This window comes from Ovis aries, chromosome 17, assembly GCF_016772045.2.
Source record: "Ovis aries strain OAR_USU_Benz2616 breed Rambouillet chromosome 17, ARS-UI_Ramb_v3.0, whole genome shotgun sequence".
Lineage (NCBI taxonomy): Eukaryota > Metazoa > Chordata > Mammalia > Artiodactyla > Bovidae > Ovis > Ovis aries.
Window position 1 is genome coordinate 57,017,923 of NC_056070.1, and position 19,561 is coordinate 57,037,483.

The following is a 19,561-nucleotide window of genomic DNA, read 5'->3' on the forward strand; positions in this document are numbered from 1 at the left end:
GTTAAAATTTTACATTTTTAAAAAAGACTTTCTTATATTATCCTTGATCTATGAATAGAAATTGCTTATTAGCTGCTTTCACCAATAATGAAAACTTGTGGTTAGAAGGAGTACTTATAGGTGGCTTGTGACAGAGGAGAATAATGCAATCTAAAACACTCTAGTAGTCATATATGGATGTGAGAGTTGGACCATAAAGAAGGTTGAATGCCAAAGAATCGATGCTTTTGAACTATGGTGTTGGAGAAGCCTCTTGAAGGTTCTTTGGACTACAAGGAGATCCAACCAGTCCATCCTAAAGGAAATCAGTCCTGAATATTCATTGGAAAGACTGATGCTGAAGCTGAAACGCCAATACTTTGGCCACCTGATGCAAAGAAAAGACCCTGATGCTGGGAAAGACCGAAGGTGGGAAGAGAAGGGGATGACAGAGAATGAGATGGTTGGATGGCATCACCGACTGGATGGACATGAGTTTGAGCAAGCTCCAGGAGTTGGTGATGGACAGGGAAGCCTGACATGCTGCAGTCCATGGGGTCACACAAAGTTGGACATGACTGAGCAACTGAACTGAACTGAAAACACTCTAGGCATTTAAAGTGTCGGTGGGACTGGTAAATTTGGACCTGGCCAAATTCCACACATTGGAATCAGTGTGGTTTTGACTTGCAACTGACAAGTAAATTAACAGTTCCTTACAGTGAGTATCTGGAGACAGAAATGGCAACCCACTCCAGTATTCTTGCCTGGAGAATCCCATGGATAGAGGAGCCTGGAGGGCTATAGTCTATAAGGTCGCAAAGAATCAGACTCAACTGAGCACAGCACAGCACAGCAGCACAGTGACTATCAGGCTTTGTTTTATTTTATTTTGAAGGAGTTTGTTTTTATGCTTGAGTTTTCTGATTATTTATTCTTTAGGAAAATTCTATAGGAAAATATATTCTATGGAAAATATAGGAAAATATATCCTATGTATTTAGGATTCTATAAGAAAATATATCCTATGTATTTAGGTGAATGTGTTTCCAAATTGTCATTTAAGAAAGTACATAATTCAATCTGGTATTGCTATATAAGATAATGAAAATAGGAATGAAACTGATCATCCACTCTTGGCTTTTTTTTTTTTCCTTCCTCAGTTCATAAGAAACCACTTCAGGAAGTGGAGATCGCTGCCATTACTCACGGTGCCTTGCAGGGGCTAGCCTACCTGCATTCTCATGCATTGATTCATAGGTAAGATTAGAGACCAGTTACATTTTCATTTCAGTTACAGGACTGTCTGTTCAAGGAACCTTGAAAATTAGTGCATGCTCCAATTTTTAGGGTGCCTGAGGATTTATGGGAAGCAAACAGATTGCTGCTGCTTCTGAATGTAAAGAGTAAAGTTGCCAGAATTTAGTTCCTATCTCTTCATCTCTCCCATATATCCATAAAGACTTATATCATCTCTGTTCTCTAGGTAACTATTCTCCAGGCTTAATGTTGCAGCGAAATTTGAAGAGGAGCCCAGCAACCTTTAGATACTGTGTCAATAAAAAAAGGAAAAGAAAATTAGCTTTGCTTACATATGTTTATTTCCTAGCTGAGTTCTTCTTTTCCTGTTGCAAATAACAAGTCAGTCTCACGTGAATATATGCTATTCTATCAATTTAAAATTTTTTGCATTTCTTTAGTCCATATAGATATATAGGAAGGTATTATCATCTTCATTTCAGCAGATGATGAAACTGAGACTTAGAACAATTTAAATAATTAGCCCATAGTTTCCTAGCATTTATGTAATAAAGATTGAAACTCAGATTTTCTAATGCCTAACACAAGGCTAAACCACTCCAGTGTTCTTGCCTGGAGAACCCCGGGGGCAGGGGAGCCTGGTGGGCTGCTGTCTATGGGGTCGCACAGAGTCAGACACGACTGAAGTGACTTAGCAGCAGCAACACAAGGCTTCCCTCTAAGTTACATTTTGTTTGTCACAGCCCCACTCTCTTCTTTCCAACCTACTTCCCAGCACTAATTTCTAAACAAAGTTGTCATTACCAGTTTTTCATCTCAGTAAAGAACTTCTAGTACTGTTACTTTAATGAATAGTGGCCAAGTAGTAGTGAAAGGATCTGAGATGGCTTAAAGCCGTAAGGAAAAAATTTACATTTACCAGGAAGAAATGAAACTATTAAGTCATAGGTTCTTCTTTTGCTTCTTTTCTCATTATTCTAGAGTAGCCATTGTCAGTTACTGGTACATACTGCAAAATAGAACTCCCTCAAGACAGACAGACCAAAATTCCTGTCATGAGTTTGGCTTGTTTGTAAGGATGAAGAATGACCCTAACCATGGCTAATAAATATTGACAAAATTGATTTAACTATAATTTCTGAAGATTTGACAACTTTAAAATGAATGTATATAAGGTGCCATTACTGAATGTCAACTTGTTTTGCTTGTTTCTGTTTATAAAAGTCACAGTTCAGTTTTTTGTGCCTTTGTTACCTTAATTTACACATTAATGTTTTGTTCCATATTACACTTTATCTTTTAATATGTAAAGGGAATTGAAAAGACAAAAAAACTTTTAAAGAATGCTCTTTAGTTAAAAATAAATTCAGATTCTTATTGTTTTGATTTAAAAGGCAAGTCAGTGTTAGAGAAAAGATATTTTTCTGTTGTATGAGAATTAAATAATGCTTCTTTTTTTTTTAGTTTTCTCTGCCAATGCCTAATGTCATCATGAGGAAAGAAACTGAATTTTCAAGGGAAGATTTTTGGAAAAATTATTTTGGGAGCATTTGAACCTTTTATTTTCACCTTGACATAAGTTTTCCTCATTCCCTCTGCTTTATCTTTCCATTGCCCATCAATGTATAATTCTTAGTTCCTAGTACTCATTACACCTCATCCCTTTTTTAAAAATAATAAAGAGTACATCCACATCTTCTCATTCCAAATTTTCATACTGAAGACTGAATTTTTTAAATCATATTTTAAAAAAATTTTGCTGCATAGAATTTCTAACAGCTTTAGTAGTAACCACTTGAGATTGAATTTTTTAAAATCATGTTTTTTTAACTTTTTGTTGCATAAAACTTCTAATAGCTTTAATAGTAACTAGTTGAGATTCTTTGTAATAATACAATAGAAATGCAATTTCCTAACCCCTAATCCTTGTTTGTTTTGATCTTTCAGGGTCTTCTTTTTACTGTACAGTGTTATTTTTAAAATAACACCTTCTCTATAACATGTACCCTCAAATGCCTTAGAGTTGCAGTTACAATTAAAGGCAGAGAGAAAGGGTCACAGGCAAGAAAGAAAAGGTATGTGTGTAGCTGAGGTTTATTGGTAGGTAGTCAATTCAGAATCATTAAAGATTTGTTTAGACTCAAAAAATGTCATGAAATTTAGAAAAGAAAAAAAGTGTTACAAATGGCACCAGTTTTCCCAGCATGAAGAATACTGTTGATGACTGAATTTAGCAATTCATATGCTTTTGTAAGTGTAGGAACTGAGAGGTTACCTTGTCTGCCATGTCTGCCTCTTTTCTCATTTCATTCTTCACCTCTGAAGGAAGCTGTATCTTTTAATAATTACTATGACCTACCAGTAAGTACACCAAGGAATTTGGTCCCCTTTATAACTTGCAGTAATTACTAAATCCCCTTCTGGCTATCTGAGCAAGTTTTTTTTTTTAATGAATTTTTTGTCTTATTAATTGCATGCTCTGACCTATTCCATAATCAAAATTGAAAAGTAATTTTCTAACCCTCTTATTTTTTCCTATAGGGATATTAAAGCAGGAAACATTCTTCTAACAGAGCCAGGTCAGGTGAAACTAGCGGATTTTGGATCTGCCTCAATGGCTTCTCCTGCCAATTCCTTCGTGGGCACACCTTACTGGTATGTGGAATTAGAAAACACAACATAGTTTTACAATATGTGTGTGTAACCAAGATGGGCTCATAGCACTGGTTTTGTTTGGTTCTTTTTTTTTTTACACTGTCTCACCATGTGCCTCAAATGAGATTACGTTAGGAAGGATAGAAACTTCACTAGCAAAAAAGAAACACTTAGACTGAGTATAAAATTTCCAGTGACTTTAAATTGTTCAAATAAGATTAATGTCACTGTGTGTAAACTGAGTAGGATTATCAACTCACTGACCAAGCTCAGGTTTTATATTTCATTTAAAGTTTCTTTTGAACTTTTCTCTTCAGGCAGAGTCCCTAGGCAAGAACAAGTTAATTTCTTTAGCCTTTTCTAGCCAATGAGCATAAATTTTACCTTTCAATGAAAGAAATCCATGTTCTTATTTCTGTTGAATTCTCTGATACTTTATTTCACTTGTCATTCTGACTTAAAGTTTCATCTTACTCTATTCAAGACTCCTTTCATTTATTTCATAGACACATTGGAATTTCATTGTACCTTGGGGAATGACTTACACCCCTGGAAACTTAGTTGCCTACTAAAAAAAAATTAACTACTATTTGAAATTTTCCCCACCATCATCAAATAACATATACTACGCAACTACTTACACACACTAACAGAGAACAGATCATCTTAAACTACATAACCCTTACCCTCCTAATGAAAATCCATTATGGACAAACAAAATAATATCCATTACTGTAGCCAGTTTATTTGTTTTTTAACTTATAACATCTTGGAAATACCTGATTATGTATTGCTTTATGTAATTGCATGAAGTATTTTTCATATTGTTTAAAGTAGTTAAAGTGTTTCATACATATTAATCCTTTACAAATATCTCTGAGGTAGCTAATAAAATTCTCTGCATATTACAGATGAGGAGACTGATATAAAGAAAGATTAAGTAACTTAGCCAAGATCAAAGGATAGTAAAAGGCCTGTTGAAAATCATGTATTTTTTCATGTAAATCACTGGGTATATTTTTGTATTTTCAGTAGTGTTTTTTCAAATTATTTGTGTAAAGAAATGATAACTTTATCAGATAAAACTTTAGAATATGCTCAAAAACAGCTATTTCGTTGAATCTATTAAGTGAATTTTATTTTTAATTTGCAACTTGAGTTTTGGGAATTATATTTGGCAGGATGGCTCCAGAGGTGATCTTAGCTATGGATGAAGGACAGTATGATGGGAAAGTTGATATTTGGTCACTTGGGATCACCTGCATTGAAATGGGTGAGCAAAGAGCTGTTTCCATTGTACTTTTGAAATCACTCCTTATTATAATTACAAATTCACTTATCCGGCTATTATTAAATATTTAATGAGTTCCTGGTACATATGTGCTAGGTAATGTGAATTTATTATATTTTTTCTACGCTTTGTTATAACATCATAAGATTGCTTTTTCTCTCTGTTATATTTTCATGTTATTATGTTAAGTAAAAGAGTTAGAGCACATATGGCAGCTAACCAGTATAAAAATATACAATAGTTGGTATTAATATTTGAAAAATATCCATTCTCCATACCACAAATAATGACATATATCCTTCTTTCATAGTAATGTCCAATACTTAATTTACATTCCAGCTTATATAAGGGAACTCTGGGAAAGTACTAGCAAGCTTATCAAAGATTAGATTCTAAAAACTGACCTACATAGAGAGCAGTCCCAGATAAAACTTCATATTAAGGAATACCTCCATCAATAAGATCTATGGAAAAACTGAAACTAACTTTTTCGCCAACCCAGTGCTCTAAAATATAAAGCTATATAAAACACAAAAAATTAAAAGATTCACTTCAGTTCCATTCAGTTGCTCAGTCATGTCCGACTCTTTGCGACCCCATGAACCGCAGCACACCAGACCTCTCTGTCCATCACCAACTCCCAGAGTTTACCCAAACATACATCCATTGAGTCAGTGATGCCATCTAACCATCTCATCCTCTTGTCCCCTTCTCCTCCTGCCTTCAATCTTTCCCAGCATCAGGGTCTTTTCAAATGAGTCAGTTCTTCATATCAGGTGGCAAAAGTATTGGAGTTTCAGCTTCAACATCAGACCTTCCAATGAACACCCAGGACTGGTTTCCTTTAGGATGGACTGGTTGGGTCTCCTTGCAGTCCAACAGACTCTCAAGAGTCTTTTCCAACACCACAGTTCAAAAGCATCAATTCTCCTTCACTCAGCTTTCTTTATAGTCCAACTCTCACATCCATACATGACTACTGGAAAAGACATAGCCTTGACTAGACAGACCTTTTTGACAAAGTAATGTCTCTGCTTTTTAATATGCTGCTAGGTTGGTCATAACTTTCCTTCCAAGGAGTAAGCATGTTTTCATTTCATGGCTGCAATCACCATCTGCAGTGATTTTGGAGCCCCCCAAAATAAAGTCAGCCACTGTTTCCACTGTCTCCTCATCCATTTGCCATGAAGTGATGGGACTGGATGCCATGATCTTTGTTTTCTGAATGTTGAGCTTTAAGCCAACTTTTTCACTCTCCACTTTCACTTTCATCAAGAGGCTCTTTAGTTCTTCACTTTCTGCCATAAGGGTGGTGTCATCTGCATATCTGGGGTGATTGATATTTCTCCCGGCAATCTTGATTCCAGCTTGTGCTTCCTCCAGCCCAGCGTTTCTCATGATGTACTCTGCATATAAGTTAAATAAGCAGGGTGACATTATACAGCCTTGATGTACTCTTTTCCTATTTGGAACCAGTCTGTTGTTCCATGTCCAGTTCTAACTGTTGCTTCCTGACCTGCATACAGGTTCTCAAGAGGCAGGTCAGGTGGTCTGGTATTCCCATCTCTTTCAGAATTTTCCAGTTTATTGTGATCCACACAGTCAAAGGCTTTGGCATAGTCAATAAAGCGGAAATAGATGTCTTTCTGGAACTCTCTTGCTTTTTCCATGATCCAGCAGATGTTGGCAATTTGATCTCTGGTTCCTCTGCCTTTTCTAAAACCAGCTTGAACATCTGGAATTTCACAGTTCAGGTATTGCTGAAGCCTGGATTGAAGAATTTTGAGCATTACTTTACGTATAGACTAATGGAAAGTAGTTGAAACATAACTAACAGAGTATTGGCCCCGAATTTCTGAGGAACTCTCATGACTTCTTTACCAAATTTCTTTATTAAAAAGAAAACAACAAACTGCCAGCAGAAAAATGGGCAATGAGTATGATCAAGGAGTTAGCACTGAAAAGAAAGCATAAATGGACAACAAACATCAGAAGATACTCCACCTCATTAGTATTCAGTGAAATGCAAAGTAAAACCATTTCATATTTATCAGATTGGTATAATTTTTTAAAGCCAGATGGGAGGCTGCTAAAGAAACAGGAATTCCCAAACACTATTGATAGGAGTATAAATTGGTATAACCATGTTGGAGAGCAAGTTGGCAACATCTGGTAAGGTTGATGAGTGTCAGTGACTCAACACTTCTAAGTATACACTTTAGAAATTTTATATATATACACTAGAAAATGGGGAAGGCTTCAACCTTGTTTGTAGAAGCAAGAATAGTTGGAAACAACCTAAATTCTTATCCTAAGAATGACTGAATTAATTATGAATTACTATATCACAGTTAAGGATGAGCTAGATCTACATGTGTCATCATGGATAAATCTCAGATCACAACACTGAATGAACAAAAAATGTCACAAGAGTATAGATACAGTATGATACCGATTATGAAAGTTTTACAAGCAACTTTATATGTTGTTTATGAGTATACATGTGTACTAATAGATGTAAGAGATATCATTTCAGAATATTGAATTTTGGAGAATAGAAGAGGAAGTTACATCTACCTATTTTTTAGAAGAAAGGATTATTCCTATTTTGTCATTTATGTTCTAAAATGAATCAAAATTTTACTTGTAACACTGAAACTATAGTAGCACCTCCTCACTTACAGCGCTTTACAAGGTTGTCCCCCGAGTTGAACATTACAGCTAATTAGTGCCCACCCATTGTTTTAACAAGTTTTTTCTTACCTAAATCTATTTAAACTATAACATGGATTTGGCACATACCCTTTTATGATGATTCAAGATCATCATCACATCAGTTTTTATACTATGTAGATATGTTGTTGTTCAGTCAGTCAGTCATGTCTGACTCTTTGCGACCCCATGGACTGCAGCATGCCAGACTTCCCTGTTCGTCACCATCTCCCAGAGTTTGTTCAGATTCTTGTCCATTGAATTGGTGACGCCATCCAACCATCTCATCCTCTGTCATCCCCTTCTCCTCCTGCATTCAATCTTTCCCAGCATCAGGGTCTTTTCCAGTGAGTTAGCTTTTCATGTCAGGTGGCCAAAGTATTGGAGCTTCAGCATCAGTCCTTCCAGTGAATATTCAGGGTTGATTTCCTTTAGAACTGACTGGTTGAATCTCCTTGCAATCCAAGGGACTCTCAAGAGTCTTCTCCAGCACCACATTGAAGACATCAGTTTTTTGGTGCTCAGCCTTTTTTTATCGTCCAGCTCTCACATCTGTATATGACAGCTGGAAAAACCATAGCTTTGACTCTTCAGGCCTTTGTAGGCAAAGTAATGTCTCTGCTTTTTAATATGCTGTAGATGTAATAATGACTGGAGTTTCAAACAGCAGTGGGTATTGGCAAAATAGCTACAGGTTCCAGGAGATAACTTGGTATTTCCTCTCTTGAGAGTCCCTTGTATGTGCTTAATTTCTGATTTTACCTTTTTAAATTGAAATATATATAACAACATGCTCTCTATATCAACCTAACTTTGATTGCCTTTTATAAAGTGATTACAGCCAACAAAGGTCCATCTAGTCAAGGCTATGGTTTTTCCAGTATCATGTATGGATGTGAGAGTTGGACTATAAAGAAAGCTGAGTGCCAAAGAATTGATGCTTTTGAACTGTGGTGTTGGAGAAGACTCTTAGCAGTCCCTTGCACTGCCAGGAGATCCAACCAGTCCATCCTAAAGATCAGTCCTGGGTGTTCTTTGGAAGGACTGATGTTGAAACTGAAACTCCAGTACTTTGGCCACCTGATGCGAAGAGCTGACTCATTTGAAAAGACCTTGATGCTGGGAAAGATTGAAGGTGGGAGGAGAAGGGGACAACAGAGGATAAGATGCTTGGATGGCATCACTGACTCAATGGACATGGGTTTAAGTAGACTCCGGGAGTTGGCATTGGACAGGGAGGCCTGGCGTGCTGCAGTTCATGAGGTCACAAAGAGTCGGCCACGACTGAGTGACTGAACTGAACTTACTGAATCAAAGAACAAAGTAACTTTCTCTCAAATTGTCTTATCCTCCATGGCAGCTATTCCTTCAAATTGATAGATGACAGTATCACATTATGCCTGAGAGCACCCACGCTCTGTTGTAAAGAAGATAAACCTGAGTTCTAATGCCAGCTCTGCCATTTCTTAGTTGTATGACTTTGTTCAAGATGTTTTAACTCTCTATGAAATTTGCCTAATAAGATCCCCTACCTTATGCAGATTGTTGGGATTAAATGAAAATATGGACTTAATGTGCTTATTATTAAATCTTGTGTATAGTATGTGTTCAGTAAATGTTAGGCATCCTCAGCACAATCCTAGTAATATATGTGATATTTCATCAAATTTTTAATTTACATTTTAACATCTCTTTAAATAGGAAGATATTTTACAGGCAACAGCATTTCATGATTATAATTGGCAGCATTTTATTCTAAGTTATACATAAAATAGTGGTGCATCTTGAATTGCAATGCAACTTATTGTTAATGACAGATTCGGAGAAGGATGATAGTACATGCTCAGTTAATATTCATAAAATAAAATTGTTACCAAGGATATTAAAGTTCTCAGCAGTTATTCAAAACATATTATATTGGTAATGTAATAAACCATACAAGTACCTTTTTGACAACTTTACCATAACATCTCTATTTCCTTGGCATTAGTCTATTGTTGTTGTTCAGTCACTCAATCGTGCCTGACTCTTTGTGACCCCATGGACTGTAAACCACCAGGCTCCTGTGTCCATGAGATTCTCTAGGCAAGAATACTAAAGTGGGTTGCCGTTTCCTTCTGCATTAGTCTTGTTAATGGACACATAAAAGAAATTTATTTTTTTAAATGAAAGATGATTAAACTGCTGCATATATAATCCTAAGCAATATTTTTTCTAAGTTTTCTGTGTGTTTGAGGTTTAATGAAATTTCACATACAGACAGTATACTCTAAATTGTGCTTTTAATGTTGAAATTACAGTACAAGTTGTAGTGACTGAATAATGTTTTGTCCCCTTTTATTATGATATCTCTTCTGTAGAATTGCATATTCTTAAGAAGGCCCCTAATCTGTACATTGAATCACTGAGGTATTATCAGAAAGCAAGAAGATGATACTTTTACTGGCACCATCCCTCTTTCCTGGATCAAGCCGTTAAACCTGTTTTACAAATTCTCTTTGCTAACTTGATCTTCCACTGAAAAAAAACTAGTTAAATTCATGCATCCTTGGAAAATTCTTGGACATTAAAATTGTCCAGTCACCAGATACTTTAGTTTTTGAGATTATTTCAAGAATAGGTTAATCTGACGCTTTTCTGTTTAATCTACAGACGCTTAGTTCACCAGCACAGATCATGGTAGAAGCTGGCAAATGGTTCATCAGCATTGATAGGGAATTGACTTTTCAGAAATGAATTCTCCAAGGAATGGGGGCAGGAGGACATAAATGTTGTTACATAGTTTCTCTGCCTGGAATATTCTTCTTCCATTCACTTTCTTATTGCCACTCACTGTTTGTGTTAATAAATGAATGTTGTAATGTATGTTGAGGGGATAGGGATATATTTAGTCTTGCAGAGCTTCTTCCTTTTTAAAATCTTTTTAAAAATTGAAATACAAGTACTATCTTTATAAAATGCACAGGATTATTGAAGAGACACTGAGGTCTATTTGAAAAGGCAGATCTTGGAGCCTTATCATAATTGAATTGGATTTTGTTGTTCCTTCATCCTCCTCTTTCTAAATTTCTCCTTTGTTCTTCTTCTATTTTCCCTTCCTTACTGTTTCTCCTGTGCAATTTAATGTTCTGAGCAGTTTGAATTGTGTTTCTTTGGCCGGTGAGAAGATTCCTACTGTTCTAATAGTGAATGAAGCCACCACATAGTATCTGATGTAAGCCCCAAGAGTTAGTCACTTCTCAGTCATCTTTGTGACTTCTTGGTGCACAAAGATTCTTTGTTAACAAAGTTTCTTCTTTGTCTTAATTTGCTTAACCTTTATTTATTTATTTTAGAGGTATTTTGGGGCCACCAAAAATGTATACCAGATGTTATACTCAGCAGTGAGAATACAGAGATGAACATAATAGACATTGTCCCTAATGAAATTTAGCAAGGAAGATACACATTAAATAAAGAATTACATAACTAGTTATGGTTGTGATAGGTGGTAAAAAGTTAAAATATAATTTGCAGTGACAAAATCTAGTGGGACACCTAGTCTTCAGAGGTTCCCTAAGGAACAGATTGTGAACATATAAAAAGCCTTGAATAAATATGTATTAAACTAATGCAGAAATGCAACTTTATTTAAGGTGAAACCTGAAGGATTAGGAAGAATTAACCAGGTAAAGTATAAGGAACAAAAGTGAAAAGGGAGACCAGACAGAGAAAGCAACATGTGTGAAAGGCTCTGACCTTGGTTCTTTCAGTGAAGCAACAGATGCATGAGAATGGGGGAAAATTTCTCCTCAAAATGATGTGCTGGAAGTAGCCAGGGCCATGTTAGTAAAGGCCAGGAGACTTTGTTTAAGAATCTAGACTTTGTCCTAAGAACAGTGGGAATCCATTGATGGTTACATGATGAGTTCCTGCTTCCACATGGCTTCAAATACTTGAAGTTGTCAGAAGGCCAAGCTCTAAAAACTTTCTCAGATCTACCTCCTGATAAATAAAATAAACCTGAGACTTTTTTTTTTTGCCTTCCATGCTTGAAACAGGTATAAAATCCTTTTGTCCACACTGCAACTTTCAAATTTCCACTTGTTAACAGTCCATGTCCCTATAATACTGATATCTGGTAAGTGTAAAGTATCCTATTGAGAAGTTAATCAAAAATACTTATCAAATCATAGACTGTCACATTTCAAAGATATCAGAGATCATTCAGTTAAGAATATAAGAGGCCCTTCCAGAGGATCACTGATAAGTATAGTTGGCTTCTACTGGAACTCTGCCGATAGCTTAAAGTTCACTACCTCAACATTATTCATTCTGGGTTTCATGGGGTTTTTTTGTTTTGTTTTACCACTCTGGTTTTTCAGAAGTTCTTCCTTCTATGAGTAAAAATGTCTTACGTGAAACTTCTTATTCCCTGCCCTTATTTCTTGTTCTGTTTCTTAGAATTTACATAGAATAAGCTGGATTCACTTTTTTTAAAGTGGTTAAATCTTTACTTAAAAACCAAGATGCTCTGATGAAACCTGAGATCAGATTATGAATTACAGAGTGGAACTATATCAAGAATCCATTAGGATAAGCACGTGGAACAAGATAGTGATTTATCTTCTGTGACATAACTAGTAAATAGCGTAAAATTAACTGTGCTAAGAACTAGAACCTTGTTTCTTTCCTTTGATCAATAAGTGGAACACCTAATATTTGAATAGCATCTTATTACATATGCTAGAGAATAAATAAAAGAACAAGAGTATTAAGGTTATAAGATCTTGCTCTTAAGAGTTTATGATTTGTGTTGAGAGGAAAGATGTGTATGTTTATGTAAATGCAATAGGAGAGTGCATTCCAAGTGAGCACTCTACTAAAAGAGTAATAGAAATTCCAAAGAGGAGTTCACAATGGGCTGAAGTGGAGTATGTATTTTACAAAGAAGCAACTGACTCAGTGAGTATCTCCTTAGAAAATGGATGGACCAAACCTTGCTTACATTTATCCTCCTTTTTCCCCTCCACCCCTACTTGTACCACTTCATTGGTCTGGATGAGCCCTCAAATGGTGTTTATTGGATTGAATTACTCTATCTTCCGTACTCTGTTGGTAATGATTAAGATGTTCCATAATCTTTTTTTTTTAATTCAACTGCTCTGCTTTCTATTTTTTTTCAATGAATACACATTTTTATTTGAAATAAAACAACACACAAAGATGTTCATACCTATTGTAGGAAAACAAAGTTCAACTTTTTGAAGATCCATAGGAAAAATTTTTTTACTTTCTTGAAATGGATTCTGTTTGGAGCTTTTCTAGTGTACTTTAAGATGACCAGCAGCTTCTTTTGAATGGCTATCCTGAGCAACCTTAGAGATTACAATAAGTGGATTATGCAGCATGATGATAATAGCAAGCTAGTGGCCAAGCTTTGCTCACAGTTCCTTATTTCTCCATCTGCCTAATGTCTTTCAAGAACTGCTTTATTGTGTTTCTCTTCTTTCAGCGGAACGGAAGCCCCCTCTTTTCAACATGAATGCCATGAGTGCCTTATATCACATTGCCCAGAATGACTCCCCCACGTTACAGTCTAATGAATGGTAAGGCTGAGCTGTCGTTTTAAATCTGTAAGAAAATCACCATATGTTTTTGGCACTTTCACTAAACTATGTTTTAAATATCTGACTTAGAAGCATTTCATTCCTTCGTTGTATGCTATGATAACAGACACAGATGCTTTATAAGCCTGAACTTTTTACACACACACAGTATTTCTGCCCTCACTATGGCTTGTACTGTGTTATTAATATATGTAGTAACTGAAATTCTAACAGGTACATATATGCCCTGCTACCTTCCTAACAAGTCTAGTCTCTAAGTCATGATGGTCTTATATTGATCATCTCATTATAATCATTTGTCAGCAAGGATAAAGTGCCCTCTCTGAAAATTATAACATTTTTAATAACTGTTAGAATCACAGAGCTACTGTAAAAGGGCAATGTCCAAGAAGAGTAGACAGAATGAACTTTTCTAGAGTGAAGGCATTTTCATCCAGAGAGCATCCTCCTAGGTTCTCTGTCCCTTATGCTTCAAGTTTTACTACCTGGTTATAGGTTGTGGGTGATGAAAGAGTTACCAATTTGTCGTGAAGAATATAGGCTTTAGACTTATGAGAGCTGTTATCTTTGGAGAGAAAAATGTATACAAAATTGTTTTATATAAATATAGTATTTTTCATTTTCTGAGATATATTACAATTTGACTTTGCTTATATCATAAGATACGTTTACATGTTGACTGACTTGAAACTGTCCACATTCATTATCCTAAAGAATTAATTTTAGATACCTCAAACTTGAAAATGGGCCAGTTCTCCTGACACTCCAAAGTGTTTTAATAAAAACCTCCCAAAACAAAAAGTTTTCCCTTGGATAAAAATTATTTAAAGTGATCAGTATGTTCTACAGACTCTGATTTTATTTTCTTTCAATGTATTTGCACACACAGGACAGATCCCTTCAGGAGATTTGTTGATTACTGCTTGCAGAAAATGCCTCAGGAAAGGCCAACATCAGCGGAACTGTTACAGGTAATTTTTCAAATTTATATTTGAGGAGGGGGATTTAAAGTCATGTGGGGAAACAGTGAAAACAGTGTCAGACTTTATTTTGGGGGGCTCCAAAATCACTGCAAGGAGATCCAACCAGTCCATTCTAAAGGAGATCAGTCCTGGGTGTTCTTTGGAAGGACTGATGCTAAAGCTGAAACTCCAGTACTTTGGCCACGTCATGTGAAGAGCTGACTCATTGGAAGACTCTGATGCTGGGAGGGATTGGGGGCAGGAGGAGAAGGGGACGACCGAGGATGAGATGGCTGGATGGCATCACTGACTCGATGGACGTGAGTTTGGGTGAACTCCGGGAGTTGGTGATGGACAGGGACGCCTGACGTGCTGCAATTCTTTGGGTCGCAAAGAGTCGGACACGACTGAGCGACTGAACTGAACTGAACTGTAATGAAATATAGTAAATCATTCCTGTGGCAGCTCATCATGACAAAGTGGATTAGAACATAGGCCTTGTCATTTAAAGTCCAGAGACAGTAGCTAGGCATAGAAGTAGCAAGATTATCACAGTATGTTCAAGCTAGATTTAGAAAAGGCAGAGGAACCAGAGATCAAATTGGCAAGATCCATTGGATCATTGAAAAAGCAAGAGAGTTCCAGAAAAACATCTGCTTTATTGACTATGCCAAAGCCTTTGACTGTGTGGATCACAACAAACTGTGGAAAATTCTTCAAGAGATGGGAATACCAGACCCCTTGACCTGCCTCCTGAGAAACCTGTATGCAGGTCAAGAAGCAACAGTTAGAACTGGACATGAAACGACAGACTGGTTCCAAATAGGGAAAGGAGTACGTCAAGGCTGTATATTGTCACCCTGCTTATTTAACTTATATGCAGAGTACATCATGAGAAATGCTGGACTAGATGAAGCATAAGCTGGAATCAAGAATGCCAGGAGAAATATCAATAACCTCAGATATGCAGATGACACCACACTTACAGCAGAAAGTGAAGAAGAACTAAAGAGCCTCTTGGTGAAAGTGAAAGAGGAGAGTGAAAACGTTGGCTCTAACATCATGGCTTCTGGTCCCATCACTTCATGGCAAATAGATGGGGAAACAGTGACAGACTTTTTGGGGGGGTTCTCCAAAATCACTGCAGATGGTGATTGCATTCATGAAATTAAAAGACACTTCATCCTTGGGAGAAAAGCTATGACCATCCTAGACAGCACATTAAAAAGCAGAGACATTACTTTGCCAACAATTGTCTAGTCAAAGCTATGGTTTTTCCAGTAGTCATATATGGATGTGAGAGTTGAACTATATGGAAAGCTGAGCACCAAAGAATTGATGTTTTTGAACTGTGGTGTTGGAGAAGACTCTTGAGAGTTCCTTGCACAGCAATGAGATCCAACCTAAAGTTGGATCCTAAAGGAAATCAGTCCTGAATATTCATTGTAAGGACTGATGCTGAAGCCTAAACTCCAATACTTTGGCCACATGATGCGAAGAGCTGACTCATTTGAAAAGACCCTGATGCTGGGAAAGATTGAAGGTGAGAGGAGAAGGGGACGACAGAGGATGAGATGCTTGGATGGCATCACCGACTCAATGGACATGAGTTTGAGTAAACTCCAGGAGTTGGTGATGGACAGAGAGGCCTGGCGTGCTGCAGTGCATGGAGTCACAAAGAGTTGGACATGACTGAGCGACTGAACTGAACTGAACTGATACGCTATATATTCCTCGTGGATACTTTTCCCTCCAACTTTTCCCTTTTTCTGCCCCCCACCCCACCCACCTTTTTTGCCTTATGACAAAGAACATTTCTCCTTGCTCTGGTCATCACTGTGATGTTCCAGTGACTAATATCCGCCTGAACTTTAATTCAAAGTTTTCAGGACAGAGTCTGCCAGTGGTTCAGATACCAACTCTAAGCTTTCAGTTAGGTTGTTGCCAAATCATCAGGCAGTGAAGATATGTGATAAATAAATAAGACAGATATTTACGTAGTGTTACATCATACATGTTGGTGACAAAATTATTGTGTTAACTGCATTCATTTGATTTAAATATAGCATTTTTGAGCATCTGTTTTCATGTAACTTTGTATTATAGGCTCTGTGTTCATAGGCAGTGTTCCATTAATATCAATAAAGTATGTGGGAGTTTTTTTTTTTTACAATATAAATGTCTTTTATTGGCCACAGAATAGTCCAGGTTTCTTTCATCTTTTTCTGCATGTGTATTTTCCAGTCTTTTTTTGTTTCTTACTTTGTTTTAAGAAAACCTCAGAATTATATTGCCTAAATTTGTGAAGCTTAAACATGTCAGCTGCCTTTATAATTGCACGTTGGCTAAGTATCACAGATTCTTGGTTTATATTTTCTTTTTCTCAGAAATCTTATTCTGTTATTTTCTGGCTTTGAGTATCCTGAAGAGGTAGGTCTGAAGCTGACTAGCTTTTCTACCCAAAATTAAGTTTTTTCTTCTTGTGAATAACAGGTCACAGGAATATGGTGACAAGCAACAAGGCAATGGACTTTACCTTTTTCTCTTTTGGTGTAGAATTATCACATGTTCCAAACATGAACTATAAACAATAGAATACCAGAAACACAAGACAGTGTATTTATTACTTTGAAATAGGCAAAGATTTATAAATACAGGACACAAACAGCAGTTTAGAGAAAGAAAAAAAGAGGCAAAAAAATTATAAATTTGCTTTAGAAATTATAAAGCGAAAAAAAAGATTGCCTCAAAAAAGAAGATACTACAAGCCTTCAAAGATGATATGGCAACAGACAACAAAAGGATATAAAAAACAAATGGGCAGAGGTAGAAAAAGAAAATGAAAGAGAAAAATTTAAAGATAGATCATATCATATCAAATCATATCATAAACAACAAACTAATATAATAAACACACCCATGTAGGGTATTTCCAATGATGGGTAGCCCAAGGGAAATAAAATTAAATGAAGAAGAAAAATTTCTAAAGATGATTATAGAAAAGATGACATGTGGAAGGCAGAGGAGATATATATTTCAACCTATTATTCCTAAAAAAAGAAAGCAAAACACATGGAGTAGAAGATATTTAAAGATATACTTGAAGATATACTTTTTGAAAATAGATGTTAAGATCTTTATTTTATTTGATTTACTTAAGTGTATACACACACGCACGCACATATATATATATACACACACAGACACACATGTATACTTGAACATGCCAGATCTTAGTTGTGATACGTAGGCTCTAGTTCCCTGATGAGAAATCAAACCCGTGCTCCCTGCCTTGGGAGCACAGAGTCTTAGCCACTGGACCACCAGGGAAGTCCCCTGATTTACTCTTTATTTGATTTCGTGGACCAAATCAAGTAAGCCTAACATTTAGTCAATGATGTTTACTGATTGTCTACCTGGTGCCAAGCACTGTTCTAAACATTGAAAATCATACAGTAGTACAAAGATAAAGATAGTCCCTGCCCTCCTGGAACCTATATTCTAATGCAGGAGTAAAAAATAATTTGATATAATGTCATAAAAAATAAAGCCAGGACTGGGATAAAGAGTGACAGGGGCTGCTGTTTAAGACAGGGCATTTCTACGGAGTTGAAACTGATCTTCAGTGATCAAAATCCTACCTGTATCTAGTTTCTAAACTCACAGGATAAAGAAAGATTCATAATCGGCTGAAAAAAATTTATCTGGGGCTAGAAAAACCAGTTGGCTTCAGATCTACCTCTTCAGAAGCACTCAAAGCCAGAAAACTGTATAACAGTATTTACAAAGTTCTAAGAAAAAGAAAATGTAAACCAAGGATTTGTGACCCAGCTAAGGTGCTCTTTAATTATAAATGCAGCTGGACATTTTCAAGCCTCACAAATTTTAAGCAGTTTTCCTTTCTTAAAAGCTTTTTCTCAATTGCTTGATAAGGAAATCCAACCAGTCTCTCAATGAAACAAAAAGTAAGAGAAGAAAGAGTGAATTAGGGACTGGAGAAACCTGTGAAAGAACTGGTGGTGATCATTGAATTTAAGTTTGCTCTCCAATATTCATTTATTTATTCGTTCACTACTAGTTTGTGTGTTTGTTTAGCATGGTAAAGAGACTACATTCTTCATTTTGAATAGCCAATACAAATTTCAAAAGATAAAAATACAGTGGAAGAGAGAGAATAAAAAGAGAAAACCTTCCCATTCAAGGCCCTTCTGTAGAGTTAGCAACCACTGCTGCCAATTTTGTACACATCCTTCTAGAAATATTCTATGCATATGGAAGTAAATATCCTTTTAAAATTTTGAACCAATGGTAGCAAACTGTTCTACCCTGAATATTTTAAGTTTTAGTGTGTTTTGTGTATTGTTCCATGTTACTACATGCAGAACTATCTCATCATCTCTAAGGACTCCATTATATAGTCAGATGGATGGTTGTTTTTATAACCAATTCATTTATGGTGTTTACAGTCTTTTGCTGTTACAAACTGTTCTACAATAAATATCCGTACACATGTGTCAGTTTGTACCTGTATATACAGATATCCAAATAAATTCCTAGAAGTGAAATTGCTAATCAAATGGAATGTGAATTTTAAATTTAAAAAGGTGTTGCCAATTTTTCTCCAAAGAGGATGGCCCAATTTATGGTCCTGTTAGCAAAGTATGAATACTAAGACTTTTTGACCTTCTAATCAGTTCAGTGGAAAACTTTTCTCACTGTCATTTTAAGTTGTATTTCTCATTATGAATTAGATTGTCTTTCTTACATTGACAAGCCATTTCTATTTCCTCTTCTGTGAACTCTGTTGATCTTTCTCATTTGTCTGAGGGCTTTTCCCTTGTTAATTTGTAGTAAATCTTACAGATATTATTTTCTTACTTCACTTTTGACATTCTTTTTTCTGGGATTTTGGGGGGAGATACAGAAATTTGTTATAAGGAATTCAACTTTTTTTTTTTTCTTCCAGTTGGCTTTCTAATTATTCCCAAATATTTTTAAAATAATCCATCTTTTCCAAACATTGTCTTCCTGATGTTAAAATGTCACCTTCACAAAGAATTAAATAGAGAACTACAATAAAATCATTGCTGTGA

The 19,561-nt window shown here is 36.0% G+C and overlaps 1 protein-coding gene across 13 annotated transcripts in view; it reads left to right on the forward strand.

Annotated features, from left to right (window-relative positions):
* The window catches only part of TAOK3 (TAO kinase 3), a 185,680-nt gene that overhangs the window by 115,187 nt on the left and 50,932 nt on the right, over positions 1–19,561 (forward strand). For all 13 annotated transcript variants that reach the window (XM_027956529.3, XM_060400770.1, XM_060400766.1 and 10 more), the window contains 5 exons: positions 1,143–1,239; positions 3,781–3,894; positions 5,076–5,167; positions 13,392–13,485; positions 14,396–14,477. In XM_027956529.3, coding sequence (XP_027812330.1) covers positions 1,143–1,239; positions 3,781–3,894; positions 5,076–5,167; positions 13,392–13,485; positions 14,396–14,477 — 479 coding nt within the window. The remainder of the gene's footprint in view (positions 1–1,142; positions 1,240–3,780; positions 3,895–5,075; positions 5,168–13,391; positions 13,486–14,395; positions 14,478–19,561) is intronic.